Source organism: Loxodonta africana, chromosome 7 (genome assembly GCF_030014295.1).
Source record: "Loxodonta africana isolate mLoxAfr1 chromosome 7, mLoxAfr1.hap2, whole genome shotgun sequence".
Taxonomy (NCBI): Eukaryota; Metazoa; Chordata; class Mammalia; order Proboscidea; family Elephantidae; genus Loxodonta; species Loxodonta africana.
The window spans coordinates 93,533,650-93,556,143 of NC_087348.1; the positions used below are offsets into that span (position 1 = coordinate 93,533,650).

General features: G+C 53.6%; 1 protein-coding gene across 1 annotated transcript; it reads right to left on the reverse strand.

Moving 5' to 3' along the window:
- Positions 1–511: 511 nt before the first annotated feature.
- On the reverse strand, positions 512–21,200 carry WNT11 (Wnt family member 11). The gene is made up of 5 exons (XM_064288725.1): positions 21,093–21,200; positions 11,693–11,928; positions 9,908–10,185; positions 6,765–7,057; positions 512–888 (listed from the first exon to the last, which is right to left on the reverse strand). Exons 1-5 carry the CDS (start codon positions 21,173–21,175, stop codon positions 714–716), a joined length of 1,065 nt encoding a protein of 354 aa, XP_064144795.1. The 5' UTR covers positions 21,176–21,200; the 3' UTR covers positions 512–713.
- Between the last annotated feature and the right edge of the window lie 1,294 nt (positions 21,201–22,494).

Sequence of the window (22,494 nt, forward strand, 5' to 3'; positions counted from 1 at the left end):
GGGCAGGCTGGGGTTCTCTCAGCATTTATTTCATATGGCTGTTTAAAAAGCTTGTTTAAAATATAGATCATTATATATATATTTATATATATAATATATATAAGGAGGAATTGAGGCGAGCCACCCCAAAGAAAAAGCTTGTTTTATAAATATTTCTGTAGCTCCCACATCCCAGAGGAAGAAAAAAAACAACCAAAAAAAAAAACCCAAAAAACCATTTACAACCTAAGCTAGTGGTTCCATGGCGCCCAGCAGGCACAGACCCTGGGGTGGGCCAGGGGGCTCTGGAGGCCAGGGCAGGGGTGCTCTGAGGGCTGGGCCTGCAGAACATTCTGATGAGGACAGGCAGACTCCTTCCTGGGAAGCTGGTCTCTCCAGCCGTGAAAGGTCAGCTCCATACCAGTCTTGCCAAACTAATGCCACTGGCTTCTTAAACCAGCCTGGAAGGCAGCTGTGTGGGCACTCCTGAGTCTAGGGCCTCCACTGCCAGGTTATTTTTAATCTTGTCGATTTCCTTTGATGTCCCAGCCCTCGGGCCACAGTGGCCAGGCCTTCTTTTCCTGGTGGCTTCCAAGTGCAGGCAAGGCGCAACTTGCACCCTCATCTGGAGTTTAAAAGCAAAAACCCACGGGGTGTCTGTCCAGGCCCCTTGCCCTGGCCACCAAGGTTCCCAGGGGCATCCGTGTTCCTGGCTGGCGAGGTGGGCATGAGCCTCACTTGCAGACGTAGCGCTCCACGATGCGCTCACACTTGCGGCAGGTGACATAGCAGCACCAGTGATACTTGCAGTGGCACCGCTCGACCACGCGGTCTGTGTAGGGGTTGTAGCCGCGCCCACAGCACATGAGGTCACAGCTGTCACTTCCATTGGATGTCTTGTTGCACTGCCTGGGGGGAGGGAGGGGAGTCAGTGAGCCTGGCTCCAGTTACCACCCCTGACCCCCCATACTTCCTGGCCTCCCCCAGCCATGGCCCCAGACTCAGCCCCTCTTTGGGGAATTTTAAATAATCAGCTTCTCTAAGGGCATTATTGTTGGGTGCCCTCAAGTCAATTTTGACTCATAGCAACCCCATGTGACAGAGTAGAACTCCCCCTAGGGCTTTCTTGGCTGAAATCTTCACAGAAGAAAATCACCAGGTCTTTCCCCCTTGGAGTCGCTGGTGGGTTCGAATTGCCTGGAGTGCTTGGTAAAGTAGAGGGTCATCAAAAAAGAGGAAGACCCTTAACGAGATGGGTTGACACAGTGGCTGCAACAATGGCTCGAGCATAACAATGATGGTGAGGATGGCGCAGGACCAGGCAGTGTTTCGTTCTGTTGTGCATAGGGTCGCTATGAGCTGGAACTGACTGGACGGTACCTAACAGTAACCTTTTGGTTAGCAGCTGAGCGTTTAACCATTGTGCCACGAAGGCTCCTTCTCTGAGGGTACTTCTAACTTTTTCCCAGGTTTCTAATAAGCATTTATCAACATGATGGGGCTGTTTTGTTTTCTTGGGGGTATATTTCTTCTATTTCTTCCTACTTCTAAATACTTGAAGGACCCTCAAACCAGTCTGTCTAATAATCCTACCTTCGTATTTAATCTTTAATTATAACAAATGTAAAGATGCCTTTCACCTTTAGAACCCCGGAACAAAAAGTAAAACACTCAAAATGACCTTGGCTGTGAGGCACAGTGAGCGTTTGGCCCACTGTTTGTGGAGGGAACGTTAGCCTGTCACCTACTTGGCTCCTATGTGCCAAGTACTTCTCCCCAAGTATTTTATCTTATTGGAGGTGCACAGTGTCCTTGGGTGGGTGGAATTATTATGCCCATTATACAGATGGGAAAATGGGCTCTGAGAAAAACAGAGGCCTGCTCAAGGTTTCACAGGGAGTTTGTGAATGAAAAAAAATGAGCAGCGTTTAAATTCAAGGCCCGAAAACCACGTCCTTTGCTCTCTCTCTCCACATACCAAAGGGCATCGAACCCATAAACCTGCCAGGAGCTGCATTTCTTCCTGAACCACTCTTTTGGAAAAAGGCACTGAAGATCCCTATAAAATACAAATATTCTGTTGCTATCAGCTCTTCAGTCCAGGGCTTGAAACCACTCATTCTGGTTCAAACCCCTACTGAGAATTTGTATTTACACCTCAGGTATACTGAATCAGAATCTACAGTTTAACAAGATCCCCTGGGAGCTTGTTAGAAAGGCAAACTATCAGCAGGAGTTTGAACCAAACCAGTTCAAAGCCCTGCTTTAGTTTAGTGAAAAACATCTGCTCAGGGGTGAGGGGTAAACTCAGATAGGGGATGTTTTCATGGGATGCAGTTGGGGATGGAGCAGCAGTGACCTAGGGGACAGGACAGGGGTAAAAATGTCCCCACAGCTGGGTGGACAGAGGATTCCCAGAATGCCTGAGATGGGAAAGCCCTAACCAAAAAACCCATTGCCATCAAGTTCATTCCGACTCACAGCAACCCTACAGGACAGAATAGAACTACCCCACAGGGTTTCCAAGGCTATAATCTTTATGGAAGCAGACTGCCACATCTTTCTCCCATGGAGAACTACCGACCTTTCAGTTAGCAGCTGAGCGCTTAACCACTGCACTGCCAGGGCTCCTTAGGAAAGCCCTAAGGATGACCAAATCCAATCCTCATATTTATTGATGGGAAAAACCAAGGTTCAGAATGGGGAAGGGACTTGCCCAAGGTCCCATAGGGTCTGTGGAAGTTCAGTAAGGCTTCCTGGAGGAGGTGGGGTCATCTAGGGTATTTTCTGAACAATGGAGTCCTATGCAGTGGAGGATAAAGGCAAAGGACCTGACCCGACCTAAGAACAGTGAGAGAACAGATGGAAGGGGTAGGGCTGGAGGCAGAGAGGCCAGGGAGGAGGCTGAGGCAGCAGCCTGACATAGGTAGGGGTCACGCGGGAAGGAGGAGAGCACCTGAAGAGAGGGTCAGGAGGTGACCTGTATGTGGGGGCTCCTGGACAGGAGATAAGAGGCACCAGGAAGAACACATGCCTCAAGCCAGACAGATCTGGGTTCAAATTCCACCTCCTCCGCTTCCTGGCTATGTGGCTTCAGCCAAGTCACTTAACCGCTCTGGGCTTCATTCAGTTTACCCACTCAATACCCATTAGTTTCCCTCAGCTTCATCCTGAAGGCCTCTGGCTGACCACTCCACCCTTAGTGGTAGGAAGGGGGCAGAGTTCCATTTTTCTTTCTGAATCCCTGACACGCAACATCTGAAAACCAAACCTCCAACTTCAGAGCCAGATGAGGCCTGACATGGTACCTGAAATGGGAGTGGGGGCGGGGAGGTTAGGGAAGGTGGATCTTGGAGGAAGGACCACATGGATGCCTGGCTCCCAGGGCTTGAGGTGGGGTCGGGGGGAGTCACAGGCCTCTGTAGGAAACGTGACAAGAGGGCTGGGGTTTAGAATATTGCATACTGACCATTCCTGAGCCCCCAGCTTCCCCAGGGTGAATGAATTTGAGGAGGGCTGGGAGGCATCTTCCCCAGCTAGGGGCCAGCCTCTCAAGAGATGCCTTTTACAGTTAACAAAGCTTATTTACATTTGACCCCACAAATCCCCTAACCTAATAAAGCTCCCATCTCCCCTCCTCCAGGAAGCTTTCCCTGATGTCCAGGCTGGGTGAGGGCCCCTCTAGGCTCCTCTAGCCTCTGGGTTTTTCTGCCACAACTGAACGCTTGTCTTTCCCATTACACCTGCCTTTGGAATCAGGAAAAGCACAGCTGACCTGCAGCCTCATGTAACTGGTGCAAGAAGTGAGTGTGTGTGGCTATAAGCTACTAAGATATTGGGGTTCTTTGCAGACGAAGCTGATCAATACAGATGTCGAGAAGCCCACCCCAGACAGGGAGCTGAGTGCGGCAGGAGGCCAGGGAGCTGGCGGGTGGTGCTGTGGGGATGGGGTCCCCTCCTCAGTACTGTGGGGGCAAATCCCAGGGCCAGAGTGGGGCAGCTGGGAAGAAAGAGGCCTGGCAGCCTGGGGGACTAGAGGGAGGGGAGACTGCCGGTACTGAGAAGTCCCATGTGACTGACACCACCTAGCAAGGCAGAGACACTCGGTAGGTGTAACCATATATCACCACAGCCCCTATGAGGGATGTTTTACGGTCCCCACTGCACAGGAGATGAAACTGAGCCTCAGTGGAGGGAAAGGAGCTGCTTGAGTTCACCCAGCTAGGAGGCTGCTGCATCAGGATCAGAACTGACACACACAGCCCCTCACTGGATCCTGGAAGACCCCCTGTTTGCTCTGGGGTACTCAGTATGCTTCTCCCGGCCCCCTGGCTTCCAGGACCCCACCCCTACCTTGTCCTCATCATACCCACCCTGGCTGCCTCAGCCCCTGCAGGCTCTCTGCTCCTTCCCGTCTGGGGAGCCTGACCTGGTTCCATCTGCATTCGCATCCGCCCAACCCCCTCAATCTGGCCTCCAGATGGGCCTCCTCCCAAGCCTGCTGCCCTGGCCTGTGAGGACAGAGCCCCCAAGGCACCCCTCCCTCTCCTGGAGACAGAAGTGTGGACTGTGGAGGAAGCAAATGCTGGCCAGGCACCAACTATGTGCCAGACTCATTCTCAGACACCCCCGCTCGGGCTCAATATTCTTTTCACCCCGTAGAACACTAGTTTTGTGGAATGCTATTTAGGGGCTCCTTAATAAAAGAGTTCCACAGGCAAACACCTTGGGGAAACACTGACTTAGCCAGAGCCTTCAGGGCAGGATTCCTCAGAGCCTTTAATAGGTTATCGTATCCTGTGAATCACCAGAGAATTCTCCAGATGTATTTGAGAGCAGAACTCTATTATAGCATCTCGGGATTAGCTTTCTCCAGGACCATCTTTGGGAAATGCTGCCCCCCCCCCAAATCTCCCCAGCCCCACCCAGCACACAGTAGGTCTGCAGTCAACACTGGCTCCCTGATTGGCTGCAGCAGCTGTGATGTGGCCATCTATAAGGATCCCTGCCCCCGCTCAAAAACGGGGACCAGGGAGTCTCCAGAAGGAGATGGGAGAGCCCTGGCCCAGAGAGGAGGGCACACACGTGTTGGCCATGGGGCACCATCTCTCCACAGGAAGTCGGCCAACCTCACTCTCGCCTGCCCCTGAGAAGCAGTACATCAGTGCGATCCCTCTGGATCCGCCTGCAGCTCTGTGCGCACTTCCTGGGGGGCTGCAGCCTGGCCGCTGTCCCCCCTCCCCTTGGGTCTCAGCTCCTCATTTGTCCAACAAGGTGGTTGTTTGACATTTATCTTTCCTTCATTTATCCATTCAACAAACATTTGCTGAGGACCTAGTCTCCATCAGCAAGTCCTGGAGGCAGTGGTTAAAAGCTTGGCTGCTATCCAAAAGGTCGGCAGTTCGAATCTACCAGCTGCTCTTTGGAAACCCTATGGGGCAGGTCTACTCTATCCTACAGGATTGCTATGAGTCTGAATCGACTTGACGGCAATGGGTTTTTTTTTGGGGGGGGGGGGTAGGTTATCCATTGGGTCTAGCGTTGGGCACCCTAAGGGATTCTAGGATGGTGAGGCTGGCCATGATGGAGCTCTGGGCTCCTCTCCATGTAGTAAATACACACTCAGGGTTGGGGGCCAGCTGGGCCTCTCCCTTACATCATCCTGTGAGAAGAAATTCCCATCCCATTGCAGGAATGAGAAAACGGAGGCTTCCAAAGGGGAGATAGCTGCCCTGGGCAAGGGAAGGAGCCAGAGGAGAACCCACTGAGCAGGTTGGAGTCCCTTCAGGAGGAAGCAACTCTTGAGCTGGGCCTGGGAGGCATAGCAGGAACTCCATGGTGGGCAGGAAAGGACGGAACAGCAGCTCAGGGGCCTGCAGGCAGGTGGGCACAGGACCTAGCTGGCGTGCAGGGGTGGTTACGGTACAGCCTCTGCAGAGTCTGGTGCTGTTCTAAGGGGCAAAGTGGAATCTGCAGGCAGCAGGGAGCCCTGGAGGTTCTTGAGGACAGGAGGTGGGAAAGCAAACCTTTCAGGAAAATCACTTGGAAGGCCTCCAGGGCTCTGTCCAGCTCCAAAATGCTCCTCAAATCATATTTTTTGAAAATGGAGATAGGTTTCTGGTGCACTGATGGGGAGCAGGGACAGAAGTCTGTGGGGCAGTTGGGTGAAGATTAGGACTTGGCCTGGGCAAAGCTGGGCCCAGAGGCCAGTGAGACCTGGCCCTGCCTTTGAGAGAACCTACCCCTGCCCTAGCAGGGTTCCAGGGCCTGAGCCCTGCCTATAAGGCCTGAGGACAGCAGGTGCCCAGCATTGGGGGTCACTGCATGCACCATGCCCTCAGCCTGGCATGTTCTCATCCTCTGTGTGAGCCTACCGAACTCCTCTTCATACTCCAGGGCCCACCTCAAAACTCCCTCACTGTGAAATCTGCCCTGACTCTCAAGCAGTCAGCAGCACCTGTGACCTCACTTGTCCTGTCCACCCAGTGGCATTCTGTAACTGCTCTTGACTGGATATGCTCTCCCCCTGTCTCCTGACGTAATCATTGTTTCTTCCCATCTCTGTTTCCCCCACTAAAGGAAGGTGGGGCGGACCCCTTCCCCGGGCAAGGTGCACAGCAGGCACTCCCAGAGCTCTGCAGGCCCTTGTACCCTGGCACCCCTACTTTGGCATTCTGGGACCACCTCTTCAGCTGGACAGTGACTCTAGTCCCCAAATACCAACTGAGACCCAGCTTGCGTACGTGCTCATGGCCTTTCCTGCCCGTCTGGTGTAAGGCCCTTACCTGTCCTGTGTCCCGTGGGAGCCCACCTTCTCGTTCTTCATGCAGAAGTCAGGTGAGCTCTGCAAATAGACGAGCTCCGAGTCCTTCACAGGTCGGATATCCAGGTCCTTGGGCACCAGGTGCTTGCGGGTGCCCATGGGTCGGTGCACTACCTTGGTGGCCGACAAGTAGCGGGTCTTGAGGTCAGCAGCCACATCCCGCAGCTCCTGCAGCCCCTTCCAGCAGGTGCGGATGGAGCAGGAGCCAGACACCCCATGGCACTTACACTTCACTTCCAGAGAGGCACGGAGAGCCTGCGGACAGGGGAGGGCATTGGGCTGGCGGCCGGAGCCCCTCCCTGGCCTGCCCAGGACCCTGGCCCTCGCCAACTCCCACCCAAGTGGCTGGGAGCTCTTAGGGGTCACTACCCACTCTGGGTCTCAAAGTGGCTGGGTTCTTTGCTCTAAAGCTGGGAAGTGTTGTGGGTCTGCTGTTTCTCCTCCAACCTGGGAGGCAGCTGAGACAGGCAGGCAGAAGAGAGTGGCCTTTGGATAAATGGATGCCATTTATCAGGTCCCCATTAATTTTTTTTTTCATTAAATCCTAAGCACTCTGACACATCAGGGTGTTTAACCATTACAACAGCCTTCCAAGAGAGGGATCATTATTTCCCTCATTTTACAAAGAGGAAACAAAGGCTCAGAGAGGCTAAGCCACATGCCAAAGGCTGCACAGCTAGAAAAATCGCAGGGATGGGATTTGAACCCAGGTCAGAGGGTGATTCCAAAAAGCTGCAACTTTTATTGTTCCATGCTTTCTCTCACACAAAAGTGGGGCTCATTAACTGCTTGCTGGAAAAAAAAAAGAAGGGGAGGAGGAAGGAGGGAGGTAGGGAGGGGGGAAGGGAGTAAAAAAGGGAGGGAGGAGGGAGAAAAGGCAAGAAGTGAGTGCCTGGGGCGAGTCCCCTTGGCCTGGCTTGCCTTTTCCCTTTGCTGCCAGCTCCCCTGCCAGATGACCTTTAACAAGCCACTTAACCACTAGATGCCTCTGTTTTCTCATGTGCAAAATGGGCACGTAAGTCTACCTTGCAGAGGTGTTGTATAGATTAAAGGAGATGACATACATAAAAGGATTTTGTGAACTATAAAACTTAAATCGACATTAGTTTTTAAAAAATCAGTTTAAGTAATCATCATGGTAGAGAAGGGGAGGCTTTGGCTCTGGTGCTTGCTGCGACTCTAGCCCTGGCTTTGGAAGTGACTTTGCTCCACCAGCTTCCTCGGGCCTCAGTTTCCCCATCCTTACCTGAGGGGCACCTGACGGACAGTGGGTTAGATGCCTTCAAAGGGCCTTCCAATTCTGCCTTTTAAATCCCCTTTCTGTCCTGCCTGCCCTGTGAAAAGTGCTGCAAGCGTCACCTGGGCTCACCCCCTGCATTAAATAGATGGGGAAACTGAGGCACAGAGAAAGGGCACATTCCCAGGGCTCCTTTCCCCTCACAGTGCCGGGACGTGGGGATTGAGAAAGAGTCCACTTGGGTAGAAAGTCTGGAATTTGCTTTGCAAAGCCTGTGGCGAGCACAGGAATTACGTAAGCACGCCCACAGAGGCATGCCCAACCTCCCGAGACATCAAGACATGGAGGTGTTTTTGAGTCAAAGAAAAGGTAAACTATGCTTACTTCCTCAGCGTAAGACAGGGGAGGTGGGGCAGGCAAGGGGCCTAGAGCTTCCTGAGGCCCACTGTGTGACAGGTACTGCACTCAACACTTCATATTCGTGATCTCATTTAGTCCTCACATAGGCCCTGCAGTCCTGGGGAGGGGTACTATGCCCATTTTGCAGATGGTCTCAGGGGGGCCAGTTCCTTAGCATCTGGGCCCAGGAACAGGTCTCATGTTTCCCTGAGGCTGAGGACCCTCTTAGGACTGCATTGGGAAGGAGGGAGTTAGAGGTGGCTCTTGAGCCAGTGGCTGGGTAAAGGGCTCCTGCTGAGTTTCTGTGACTCTGGGTACAGGTCTCCAGAGCTGGAAGACAGAAGTCCTGGGTCCCCAGCCAGGCTCTGCAACAGACCCATGGTGTGACTTGGCCTCAGTTTCCCCTGCTGGCAAGACTGGCCTAGACTTCCTCGAATCCTCACACAAGGGAGACCAGTGTGAAAAGAAGGTGAAGGCATGGAGGCTTCTGGACCTGGAGTCCCACAAACCTGGGCTCCATCTTGTCTGCGTGACCTTGGCCGAGCACACAAGGTCATTATGACTCACTTGGTGCCTCTGTAAAATGGGGAGAGCAGGGCTGCAAGGAAGAGTGACTGAGATGATGTCTGGACACGACACTGACTCTGAAGCCGGGGCTGTCACTCACCAGGCCATTACCCCATCTGTAACAGGGAATAATAGTACCTCCCTACAGGGTTGTTTTGTGGATCACAGGAGACAAGAGTAGTAAAGCACATGGCACAATCTCTGGCACACAGGTTGATTTACAGTTGTTTTTTTTTTTAATTTTCAAAAAACTCCATTTATTTACTTATGCATCCACTCACCCAAACTTTTATGGACTGAGGTGAGGAATTAATGAAAAATTGAAAATAACAGATGCTAGAGAAATGCTGTGTTTTCGAGGTTGAGGTAGGTTGGAGGCTGGGGAGAGAGCTCCCATTAAATCCAAGGAGACAACTCCTTAGTGTAAGACTCTGTTGCCCATAGCCCTCACCGGCCTCCTCTCACACCAACTCCTGGATGAGGGCTCCAGAGGAAGAGCCCAAGGGTCCCGGCAGATGGAGACATAGAGAGCGTCCGATCACCCCATGATTTATAGACAAAAACCATTTTATGGATGGCAACAACTGAGGCCAGAGAGGAAGTTACTTGCCCAACGTCACACAGCAAGTTAGAGCCAGAGCCAAGGCCAGAACTCAGAACCCCTGACTTCTAGCTCAGGGCTTCTTCTGCTCTGCCAACACTCCCAACCCAAATCCTGGTGGAGGGGCCCGGCAAGCCCCCACTGGCTGGAGAGGGAGAAGCCGAGGGAGGTGGGGAAGAGTTGGGGTGTGGGTCGATCGGGGCCCATCCCCCCACCCCTCTCCATCGGTGCACACTGGGTGGCCCTTTTCTGGCCAATGGCACAAGCACAACCATCTGGGGCGGGTGGGGTGGGTGGTTACCTGTCTCCCCACTTCACTGTTGTGTAGACGCATCAGTTTATTGGCTTGGGATCCTGTTTTTTTCACCTTCATAGGAGCATCGGAAAACTTGGCCCCCATGAGGAGCCCGTAGCTGAGGTTGTCCGCACATCCTCCCCAGCGGTTCCCGGGCCCGGGTGGCTCACCTGGGACGGGGCCGCAGGAGCAGCCGGGCAGGTCGCCGGAGGTGCAGGCCCGGGCGATGGCGTGGCTGATGGCGGCCGCCGACAGCGCATACACGAAGGCCGACTCCCGGGTCCCTGCAGAGCAGGGGGTGTGAGGTCAGCCCAGGCTTCCACACTCCTTCCTCCTGGAGCCCCCACCCTCCTCCCTTGCTCCCACCTGGCTGGGTGGGGCACAGTGTGGGAGTACGAGGGACAAGAAGCAGGGGCTGTGACCAGGGTGGTGCAGGGGGAGGACAGCACTAGGACCATCAATCCACCATCCCACCACCCCTACAGCCTCCCACACACTCACCGACTTACACACTCACTCCTGACACCCTCACAGGCACGCCCACACTCACACTCTCCTACTCACACACACACTCAAACAGTTCAGTACTCTTGCCCCCGCTGGCTCCTGCACTGTGTTGGGGCTGCTGTACAGAAAGGAAGGAGTTCAAATAATCTGGGAAGGAAGGAAGCTATGTCAAGTGCTGCACAGATACTAGCTGTTACCATTAAGGATCCATGAGAGACACCACTGCCACGTGAGGGAGAGTTTACATAGGTGTTTTTACCTGTACATGGGTCTCACAGAAATTTCAGTCTGCCTGGTCTAGAATTGGAAACCCTGGTGGCGTAGTGGTTAAGTGCTACAGCTGCTAACCAAGAGGTCGGTAGTTTGAATCCGCCAGGCACGCCTTGGAAACTTCTATTGGGTAGTTCTACTCTGTCCTATAGGGTCGCTATGAGTCAGAACAGACTCGACGGCAGTGGGTTTGGTTTTTTGGTTTGGTCTAGAATTACCTGTGGTACACTTCACTTGTTCTGCCCTGAGGGTGAGCTATATAGCCTCCTCTCTTTCTCTCTCTCTTTTTTTTTTTTTTTTTTGTCAAACTTTTATTTCATCTGCAGATAGAGATAATTTTACTTCTTTTCCCATCTGGGTACCTTTTATTTCTTTCTCTCGTCTTATTGCTCTGGCTGGAACTTCTAATACAATATTGAATAGAAGTGGTAAGAGTGGGCACCCTTGTCTTGTTCCCAATTTCAAGGGGAAAGCTCTCGGTCTTTCTCCATCAGTATAATGTTGGCTGTGGGCTTTCCATATATGCCCTGAATCATATTGAGGAATTTTAGGGTTTTCGTCAAGAAAGCGTGTTGCATTTTATAGCATTCTCTTTTATAGATACCCCTTTCCAAGAGCCTCCCTAACATGTGGCCTTTAGTACAGCAGGCAATGACCTTGGGTTATGATGCAGGCATCATTCAGCCCTTCATCCATGCATTAGGGTACACATGCATTTGTACCGTACCCTGCAGGGAAACATTCATCCATTCATTCATGCCCGAGTACCTGTATCTATGAATTAATTCATCATTAATCCACCCACCCGTATGTCCATCCATCCATGCCTTTATCTGTCTCTTCACTCATCAATCCATCCATCCATCACTTCACCCGCTCACTCATCCATGTGTTCATCCATCCCTCCGTTCATGAACTCATCCACCTGTGTAAACACATATATTTATGCCCGAATTCATTCATCCCCATCTGCATGTGTTCAGCAGGTACTAGCAGCCCCTGTCAGCTCCCTACCTCTCTCCAGGTCAAGCAGGTAGTTGGGGGCGAGCTCGATGGAGGAGCAGTTCCAGCGCATGTCTGCGAAGGCCCTGCGGCAAGCCTTCATGACCTCGCGGGCAGCGTGCACAATGGTGCGCATGAGTTCCAGGTTGCTGCGGCACAGCTGCACCTGGGCAGACACCAGGCCCTCCAGCTGCTTGCAGTGCTGCGTCTGGTTCAGCACCAGAGCCGCCGGCGTCTTGGACAGCGCCCTACACAGCCCCAAGGACAGCAACCGGTGGGAGGAAAGAGAAAGGGCTGTGAGAGGCGACGTTGCCTTCACCTGCCCTATTGGTCCCAGCCTTCTCCGCAATGGTCTCTGCGGGCCTTTGTTGGAAGATAGCCAGGAGCCCAGAAGCCCAGGAGCCAAGCACCATCATAGGCAGTGCTGTGGCTTCCCCTCCAACCCATGTGACCTTGGGCACATCACTGACCCTCTCTGGGCCACAGGTCCTCACTCATAACGGGATTGCGACCCCTCTCCTGCCTAAGTTTTATGATCACTACACTACCAATAAACAATTTTACAGTTCACAGAGAGCTCACATTCATTATCTTACCTACTCAGTTCTCACACAGCTGTGTGAGCTGAAATTATCGCTCTTTATTGATTCACTTGATACTGAACATCTACTATGTGCCAGACACCGTGCTAAGCGCTGGATTACTATAATCATCATCATACTACACCCGCTTTGCTGAGCACTTACTGTGTGCAGCTTGAGTTAAGAGCTTCCCTTTGCTGTTTCATTTAATCATTAAATCCATTTACTAAGCCATAAAGGCCTACATACATGCTAGAGATTGTTATCAATTTTGCGATTGATCAGAACTCAGAAAATGTAATTTCTAATCTAGACTCTGCTACTAACTGGCTGTGTGACCTTAGAGGAATCACTGCTCCTCTCTGGGCCTCAGTGTCTGTACATGTAAACTGCATTTCCCAGAATGGGCTCCAGGGAGACACTGTAAAAAGGGTTCTGTGGTCAAGTACATTTGGGGAACACAGGATACAAGCCCCCCCTCTTGGAGAGTCACGGTGAACACTTACATTTTAAAGGCCCTGAGAAGTCCTGCAGCAAAGCAAAAGGCTCGGTTTTGTTTAATTCAGAGTCTGTTGAGCACACTGAGCACAAAGCTCAATGTTTGAGGCATGTTAACCCCATCCATGCTTTGAAAAATGCTTCCTTGGGGGTCTCTGTGATCCCTGGTGATGTTATAAGACCTAAGGCCTTCCCAGATCCAGGCTCTGGGCACTGGGATTCAAGACTCTAGGACTAGCGCTCCAGCCCAGATCTGCCTTTCTCCTGGGTCTTCTCCGAGGAGCACACTGCAGCAGGCAACACTCCTCCTAAGCACGGGCTGGAAGGGCCCCCACAACCCTAAAGGGCTCTACCTACACTCGCCCCTGCCCCCGCCCCCCAGAGCAGCAGGGACCCCCAGAGCCAGCAGGCCTCTAGCAACCTGGAGGGACAGGAGGGGCAAGAGGAGGCTAATCTGCAGTCACAAGGGCTGAGTGACACTCCTGTTGCAATCACAGCCATCCTCACTCAGGACCAGGGCTGAGACCCGGAGAGGCTGAGATCCCAGAAGCCCTGGCTGAAAATCCCAAGGGAGGCAGCCCAGAACCAGGGAAACAGCACCGACCTGGGAAGACTCTTGCCCCCAACACTCCGCATGAAACCTTGAGCAAGTTCCTTAACCTCTCCTCCGGCGTGATTTGAGGGATGAAATCAGGGCATGAGCCTCGCATGCTCTGCCCAGGGCTGACACCTGGGATCAGTGCTCAGTGAATGGCAGCTACCACAATTATTGCCTTGGTGGTCTTTTCTGACCTGCAGGCAGCCTCCCCACGCCCATCTAGTCAAGGCCAAGGGCTGCCACCTGACATCTAAGGCCCCTCAAGATCTGGTCCTCCAGCCTTGTCCAGCCTTTTGTCCCATCTCCAGCATGTCCTAAGCACTGGCCACACCAGACTCCTGGTTTCTCTGACAGGCCAGGGCCTTTCCTGCCACCATGTCTCTGCCCAAGGTTTTCCTGATGACAGGAATGCCTTCCCCTCTACTCCAGTAACTGCATGAATAAATAAACTTGATCTATCGTGGAAGAATATTACTAAGCACCTATTCTCCCCAGACTCATTTGGCAATGAACGTGACACAGATCCTTTCCTCAAGCAGCCCCTAGTCTAATGGCTAGAGAAACCTATCACCGGTTACAAGGCAATGTCCCAGCTTGTGTTCCAGGGAAGAGCATGGGCTTAGGGTACCCGCTGTGTGATCTAGGTAAGTGACCTAACCTCTCTGAGCCCCATGGTCCTCATCTGATATAAGGAAATGATTATTTCCACTTCAAAAGGCTAAGGTGAGACTTAGATGATATACGTAAAGCATTCGGGACACTCACAGATGGATCCCCCCACCCCTTGCCAGGCAAATCCTGGACCAGGGGGAGTCAGAAGGCTCAAGCTTTGCCTTCTATGTGCTGTGCAATCTTGGGTAAATTGCTGGCCCTGACTGACCATCAACTACAAAATGGGGATCCCCCACATTGTAGGGGTCTTGCCAGGGCTGAATGAGATAATGCTTGTTACTTTAAATACTTAATAGGTTAATTTACTTCCTCCTGCCTCCCACTCTCTGCCATGCCCCGTCCACCTTAAAACCTCAAATACATTCATTTTCCCAGAGGTCCAGGGAGCAGGCAGGGCCCGGTGTCCAAAGTTGTGATGGCACAACCCAACTTGTCTGAGATTGACTGTAGGTGTCCTGAGTGGTCTCCCCTCATTGTGACCCCTGGCTCAGTCTCCACTCCCCAAACTATGGGAAGAGAAATGTCGGGTATATCTGGATCCCAGCATCCAGCACAAGGCAGGCCCCAGGCATGGTGTTCTGACCCACATCAAACCATTCTGGTCCTCCCCAGCCTGTGAAGCCACTGAGGCCCGCCTACACTGGAACCGTCAGCAACCTGTTGTCTGAATTCCTGCAGCCCTTGCTGGGTGGGGTTTGACCACACAAAGGCATATGTCATCACCTCAGCGTGTTTCTTGGTTGTTAACAGCCCCTCCGTCTCCACCCAGCAGCACTTGGGGGGTTTACACTGTTGACACACATGTGCGGTGGTGAAGTAACTACCCAGCATGGGAACAGCACTTCACAGTTCACAGAGGCCTGGAGGAGATTATTACTCCCCCTTTGCACAGAGGAAGATACTGAGGCCGAGCCAGGGGCTGGGCCAGGGGCTGGGCTTGCTGGCCTCTCCCAGGGAGCCCATGCCAGGTGGCTCCAGCACCCAGCCAGCCACTCCACCTCCTCCTGACATTGCCCCTCCCCATGAGGCCTCCCCTTTCTGTTGAGCACTGGGCTGGGGCCGTCAACACTTAGTCTGTCCCGAACCTGCTCTGCCCTTCGCCCTTGACCAACTTCCTTCCCTTCCCCTCAGAGCCTATTTTCTCAGCTGTAAAACAGGAAGGATTAAATGAGATACAGCAAATAAAACACCCAGGACCAGGCACACAGGGGGCTGCCTTCCACTGCTTTCCCCTCAGCTCCTGCTTATGCCAAGAAGAGGGATAACAAGGGCCAGGTCTTTTCCTGGGGAGCTCAGCTCAGGCCAACGGGCAATTCCCAGGTGCTGGATACTGGCTGCTGCCACTCTAGGGGGGTGCTCTGTGCTCCTGGGGCCTCACTGGCCAGGTGACCCACTTCTGGTCTCAGTTTCTTCATCTCTGAAGTTGTCAAGCCTCCCCAGCTGGCTGGTGGAAATGATGCTATAAGGAAGACCTTCGCATGGCACCTCCCAGGTGAGGGCTCAGACTCCCCTGGAAGGCAGAGGAGAAATAGGAAGCTGTCTTGGAGGCACTTGGTGGGCTGACGGTGGGGGCTGTGCAGAAGCCCAGGGACCTGCCGAGGAGGCAGAAGGAGCTGCTGAGTGAGAGGCTGGGGCAGAGGGAAGCCTGTGTGGCGTGGGGGTGCGTGGTGTAGGGGTGCCCCCTGCCATGCACTGAGCCACCAGCAGCTACAGCTTCCTGCAGGGAGGAGGACTAGGAGGTGGGAGGCCGGGCAGCATTCCACTCCAAAGGAGGGTGATGCGGTCATCTGGTAATTAGTGGTAATGACCGTTTCTAACTAAGTCCCCCTTGGGGAGGTAATCAAGGATTAGAGCAGGAGGTAGGGGAGTTACCCGTCTGGACATCTTGCTCAGCTTGCCTCCCTTCAGCAGATCCCTAATTGAAAACACTTTGGTTTATCTGGGGGTGGGGGCACGGAGGGAGAGGGTGGAAGAAAGGACAGAAGAAGGACAGAGGGGAGAGAGAGTTCACAGATGAAGCCTGTACTTGGGGGGGCTTATGGGGAGAGGCCAGGGCACCAAGGGCGTCTCTCATTCTGGGACTGACTAGGGGGCATCAGACCTGGGCTCAGGCTCTGGCTGGGCCGCTCACCCAAGTGGCCTTAGGCAAGTCACTGTCCCTCCCCAGGCCTCAGTTTCCCATCTATAGTTTTTCATGGCCACCACCAATGCAGTCTCCACTGGTAAGGACACTTCAGGGTAGCGCAAGCTTGGCTACTTGGCTTCACCTGCATCACTGGAGCCACAATCCTCTCTCTTCCCCTTTCCACTACACCCAGCCCGTCTCTGCCCCGGTGGGGGGGGGGTCCTCCTTCAAAAAGCAGGGCTTCAAACTGGGTTTGTTCCAGTTTGAATTCCTGCTGAGAATTAGCATTTCTAACAAGTTCCCTTTTGAGAATTTCCGTTTCTAACAAGTTTCCAGAAAGTTGTACATAAGAATCACCCAGGGATCTTGTTAAAATGTGAATTCTGATTCAGTATATCTGGGGTGGAACCAGAACAAACTGGTTCGAAGCCCTGCCATAAAGCATCTCAAATCCAGCCACCCCCTTCAAGGCAGGCTCACCATTATCTCCTGCCTGGCTTACTGCAGAGTCTCCTCACTATCCTCCCTGCCCTAGTTTGTCACTGAATTGGTTTTCTGGTGGTGTCAGCCGCTTTACCCTTAGGCAGCTCTCTAGGGTACCTGGCCCAGCTAAGGCCACCTTCCACAAAGGGTCTCCTTCCTGGACCTGTCCTCCATAGCATTCTTCTCTCCGACACACAGGGATCAGGCCATATAATGACTTTTAGCCCAAAGACCCAGCAGTCAGGCTTGGAGTGTGACAGAGGGCACCCCTTTAAGGAACCTGGGCCCCAGGGTCTCTAACTCCACGGTCAGGGAGCACAGTGCTAAGCGCTAGCACCAACCCACTCATTACCAGGTGAATCTGCAGTACAGTTGGGCTCAGGGGCCCCGGAAGGTTTCCCCATGCCCCACCACACTCAGAAGGTAGACTTCAGCCCCTCCTACTACCCAGGGAAAGACAATATCTATCCTTCTGCTGGGGAAGGAGGGCTTCAGATGAGGAGGAGTCGGACCAGGGATGGGGTCTAGGGGCCCATGAATCTTGCCCTGGGAAGCCTTATATTTCTGTCTCTGTGGACCCAGCTCATCCCAGAGTGGAACAGCAGCGAAGTCAGAGGAGACCTGTTCCCCAAGCCCAAGCTCTGAGTAGACCTTTGCCTGGCCCCTGCACACCTTGCTTTGTGCTGCCCACATGGAAGGGAAGAAGGAGCAGGAACTGGAATCTAGGAGGCCCAGGTAGACCCAGCCCCTCTCTGGGCCCCACCCCCTTACCCATCCCCCTGGGGTGACCGTGGGGGACCTCTCCCTCTGACAAGACACAACACCTCGATCAGGTCAAGGGACTAGAGCTCCCCAGAGCTGTCCCTACCTCACCCAGACACCTCAGGCTTGGGGCTGTGGCTCCTGCCCCAGGCAGGAGAAGCCCCCAGGCCCTAGTGCCTGGGGTCCTCCCGTCCCCTTCCCAGGCTTTGTCCCAGGATACCAGAGCCAAGACAGACCAGTCCACCTCTTTCCCCCAGCTGGATAGTTGGGGAAACTGAGGCAGGTGAAGGGGCCCGGAGCCTTCCTAGCCAGTCCTGCCTAGAGATGATACTCTCCCCTTCACACCTAGGACTACAAAGACCTCATTTGGGACTGAAGCCAGCCCACCCTGCCCCACACATGCTGATCTACCTGAGGGACCCTATCTCAGATGGAGCCCCAACGGACCTCAGTCTGCGAATCATCAATGGAAAAGCTGAAGGGCAGCTTCCACCTCATTGCCATCTTCCCAGTGTGCAAATGGGGAAACCCCCAGAGCAGGTCAGGACTCTCCCAGACCTACACATACCCAGACAGAGACAGAGCTGAGCTAGAACCCAGGTCTCCCACATCCCAAGTTAGGGCTCCTCCCACCCCCACTTTGGAGACAAGGAGACTGAAGCTCGGAGAGGCTAAAGTGATTGATCTACCTTAGGCCTTGTGGCCAGTGAGCTGGGTTAGCCACATCTGGGTTCAGTCCCTGTGCCCCTTTCATCTTCAGCTCACTTCCCAAAGCCCTGGGCAGCAGCCCCCCACCCCACCCCCAGCACAGCTGAGCATCCTGGATGAGGCCCCAGTCTCCTGCTGCCACTGTGCATTTCCCTGTTCCCAACAGTCCTGTGGTTCCCTGAGACCAACAGCAGGCATCCTACATAGGCGGAAGAGCAGATGGAAAGTTAGAGACAAGACAGTGCATATTATGAGGAAACTCAGAGAAACCAGGAATGACAGGAGCCTCATAGTAAATGCCCCAGACCTTGGCCACAGAGCCAGATAGCCTGCCTCTACCACCTACTAGTTGTGACACCCTATTAGTTAAAGAACCCTCCTGTGCCTCCATTTCCTCTTCTGTTTAATGGGGGCAATGACAGAACCCACCACACGGGGTGGCTGGAAGATTTAAATGAAACAATCTCCACATAGCACTCAGAAAAGACACCTGGCATGTTATTCTCAAACTGCACCCTTTCTCCTGCTTCCCTCACTATCTTAAGCTCCAGCAAGAGTTTAGTCACTACGAAGAGATTTGGCCTAAGGCAGCCAGCCTTCCTGGTTTCCAGTCCCACCAAAACCAAAACCAAACCCACTGCCATCGAGTCAATTCTGACTCATAGCAACCCTATAGGACAGAGTAGAACTGCCCCACAGAGTTTCCTTGAAGCACCTGGTGGATTCAAACTGCTGACCTTTTGGTTAACAGTTGTAGCACTTAACCACTAAGCTACCAGGGCTTCTTCCAATCCCATAGCCACCATTAACTAGCTATGTGACCTCAGGCTTGTTACTTAACCTCTCTGTACCTTAGTTTCCTCGTTCGTAAAATGGGGGTGATAGGAATATCACCTACCTCATAGGAGTATTATCAAGATTAAATGGCTAAAGCTCTTGGAACAATGTCTGGCACACAATAACAACGTTCTGGGGCACTTACTATTAGGCTCCTGTCATTCCTGGTTTCTCCAAGCTTCCTCGTAAGCACTGTCTTGTCTCTGTAACTTTTGCTTCGGCTATTTCTCCTACGCAAGATGCCTGCTTGCAGTCCATCTCTGCCTATCAAAATTCTACCTGTCCTTCAAAGCCCAGCCCAAAAGTCACCTCCCCTTGAAGTCTTTGCTGATGTCTTTAGGTGGCATGAACCACTCTTCTGAGCTCTCGTGGTTCCTCTCCTAGGACAGAGACCACAGTCCACTTGGTAGTTTTTGCCTAGCTGTCTCCCCCAAGAGGTTGTGAGCTTCTTTAGGTCAGGTACTGAGTTGTACCCATTTCTGTGGCCACCTGAGGTATGCAGTGTGGATAGCATGGATTTTGGACTTAGCTATTCCAGGACCTACCCCCCGACACATGCCAACTTGGGACCTCGGGCAAGTCCCGCACTTCTCAGAGCCTCAGCATTCCCACTGTAAGGTGGGGATAACAGTGTACCTCACAACACTCTTATGAGCAGCAAATGTCACCTAAGCCCAGTCCGCTGCCTCTGACATTCCTTGTGCTTTTCAGCAAATCCTTTTCCCCTCTAAGCCTCAGTTCCCTTGTTAGTAAAATGATGACGGAGGAGGGGGAAGGGGAGGGGAACACTTGGACTCACTGAGCATAAGTTCTCGCCAGCTTTGACAGTGTTGGGTACCCACAAAACTCATCAGAGACAGCTGGGAAAAGCTGGTGCCCCCGGGCTGAGAGACCACTGAGCCCAGACTTCTCCTTGCAAACAAGAAACCGCAAAAAGATGGGGTTCCCGTCTTGAATCACCAATTAATCAATAACTTAGCCCCAGCAGGGCCGGTGACCTCAAGACTGTTTGCTGGCGGCCCAGCCACTATCGCCTTCATCTTTCAGTTAATCCCAGTCCACGAACCCTCCCCAAAGCCTCTCCCCAGCCCCCATAATCTGTTCCCTTCAGTTTTATCTGCACAACTCCCTGCCCCCACCCCAAACACCAGACCTGCCCTGTCCTGGACTTTTCCACTACTGGGCCTCTGCTCAAGGAGTCTCCCCCCTACAAAGTACCCTCTTCCTGAGACTGCTCCCATCTGCCAAACTTCAGGCAACTCCTCAGGCCCAGCCTAAGGGCACCTCCCCTCTGAAAATCTCCCCAGTGCCCCAGGTCTGTGCCCTCCCCCCACCAGGTGGTCTCCCCCTCCTCTGGGCTCCCATCACACAGCTCTGGTCTCTCCTAGGGCACTTGGAAGCTTCTGCCCCTGCTCAGAGTTATTTACGGCCTAGGCTTATCTCTCCCAACCCTTCCTCCAGGAAGGGGCTGGATTTACTCCTCTCCCCCTGTACCCCTCAGCCCCCAATAGAGCAGGCACTCCCTACTGCAGGACTGAAGTGAGCTCTCTCCCACCTAGCCCTCCATTAATACTTCATATCTAAAGGAATACCCGTCACATGTGTACAGCACATGACGGTTTACAAGGTTCTTTCATAAGCCTCTTCTCATCTAATCTGAGGGGTGATTCTTAGCCTCCTTTGGAGGAGGACACTGAGGCTCTCAGAGGTTGAGTCACTTCCCCAAGGTCACTCAAGTGAACAGGTCAGGTCTGTGAGGACCTCCGGCTGGGGTCAGACTGACAAGGAAACATAATATTGAGCTGGTCCCTGTGTGCCAGGCGCAAATCCTCTTGATTGTGCCCTTTAACGAGGATGTCTGCTTCCAGCTCCCAGCACCCAGCTGCTTGTCTCACTCCAGCTTCATCACCCTACCCCACTCCCCCCTACCCCCCCGCCCCCACAGGGAGGTAAGGACTAGAGTTATCTCATTTTACAGAGGAGGAAAGGAAGGCTTAAGAAGAATGACTTGCCCATGACCCCAAGCCAAGTTCGGCTCCTGGGTCTTTGGCGCGCTAAGGGGCCCAGGGAGGGGGCCCCTTAACGCTCTCCGCCGCCCCAGCTGCCCGTCCCGGGACCCGTCCGTGTGGGCGCAGAGTTCCTACTTACAGCCACTTGATGCCATAGCACACGCTGGTCTGGAGGGCCAGGGCGAGGAGCAACGCCTCGCAGACCTGCGGCCGCGCCCTCATCGTTGCGCGCTTGGCGCGCGGGGAAGTCGGACCCTCGAGGAGCCGCGCCGAAGTCCAGCCGCCCACACCGCGACGCCGCTCCTCCTGTGCGCACGCCGCCTGCAGTCGAGGAGAGCGAAAGCGACGGGTTAAGGCGGCTGGCTGGGCGGGGGACGCAAGGGGGGGACGTTTTATTCAAATTACAAAGGAGGGGTCGGGGCCTGGGGAGGCAGAGCGCGCGGCAGGCGTCCCCGCCCGCGCGGACGGCCGGGGGACTCGGCCGGCGTCTGGCTCGAATTAGGTGCGGCCGGAGCCACGATCGAGGGCGTGTCAACCTAGCGCGGCCCCGCGCGCGCCTGCAGTGGGCACCGGGCCCGGCTGCGCCTTTGCGCCACTCGGGCTGGGACCAGGGCGGCCGGCGGGAAGGGCAGGGGGCGAGAGGACCGGAGACACCGGGAGAGACGGGGCAGAGATGGAGCCCCTCGACAGCAAGAGGGAGAGGGACACTCAGAGAACGAAGCTGAAAGAACTGAGGCAGAGGTTGAAACCCAGATAGACGGAAAGAGTGGACAGGACAAAGGAAAGGAGGCCGCGAGCGAGAGGAGGAGGACAAGCAGGTTCGGGGCCTTAGACCTGGGTTCTCATCCACGCAAACTGATTGTTAGTAATTATGGCGTTGGCAATTCTACTCTGCCTCTGGGCCTCAGTTTCCACCCCTGTAAACTGCGAGTGATTCGAGAACAATCAATCACCTTTTATAAAGACTGTTCACCTATCACTCTCGCATTTGCTTCTCCCAGCAACCCTGTGAGCGGCTCTCGTGGCGAGTGGTTAAGCTCTCGGCTGCTAACAGGAAGGTTGAGCCGCTCCCAGGGAGGAAGATGTGGCAGTCTGCGTCTGTAAAGGTTTCTAGCCTGGAAACCCTATGGGGCAGTTTTCTGTCCTATAGGCTCTCTATGAGTCGAAATCTACTTCACAGCAGTGGATCTGGGTTGGAATTTATTTTTATGAGATCTTAGGAAAGTATCTAGTATCACTGCCCCCAACTCACGGCTGAGAAAACTGGGGAACGGAGAAGTGCATTGGGCTTGCTGAGCCAATGATCTGTAGGCTGGAGTCCCGTGTTCTACTCCCACGTCCACGGGAGCGTCCAGTGAGATCATGGACCACGAGAAGACAAGGAAATGGGGCTTGCGCTGGGCATTAGTTTCTCAGTCTGTGATGGGGAGGATGAAACATGGAATAGCAAAACTGTCTGTACGGGGAGAGTTGTTCGGGCCCCAGGCCTCGGAGTCCCTCTCGAGCTTCTCCCCTTTGGACGATCGGGTCGTGTCCAGGCC

What these genes read in the sequence shown, in the direction of transcription:
- WNT11 (XM_064288725.1), bottom strand. Translation starts at nt 21,175, where the DNA reads ATGAGGGCGCGGCCGCAGGTCTGCGAGGCGTTGCTCCTCGCCCTGGCC. An exon ending in TGCTATGGCATCAAGTGGCT is followed by an intron (nt 11,929 to 21,092) that starts GTAAGTAGGAAC and finishes GGGGCTGTGTAG; the next exon opens with GGCGCTGTCCAAGACGCCGG. An exon ending in ACAGTGAAGTGGGGAGACAG is followed by an intron (nt 7,058 to 9,907) that starts GTAACCACCCAC and finishes CCCTGTCCGCAG; the next exon opens with GCTCTCCGTGCCTCTCTGGA.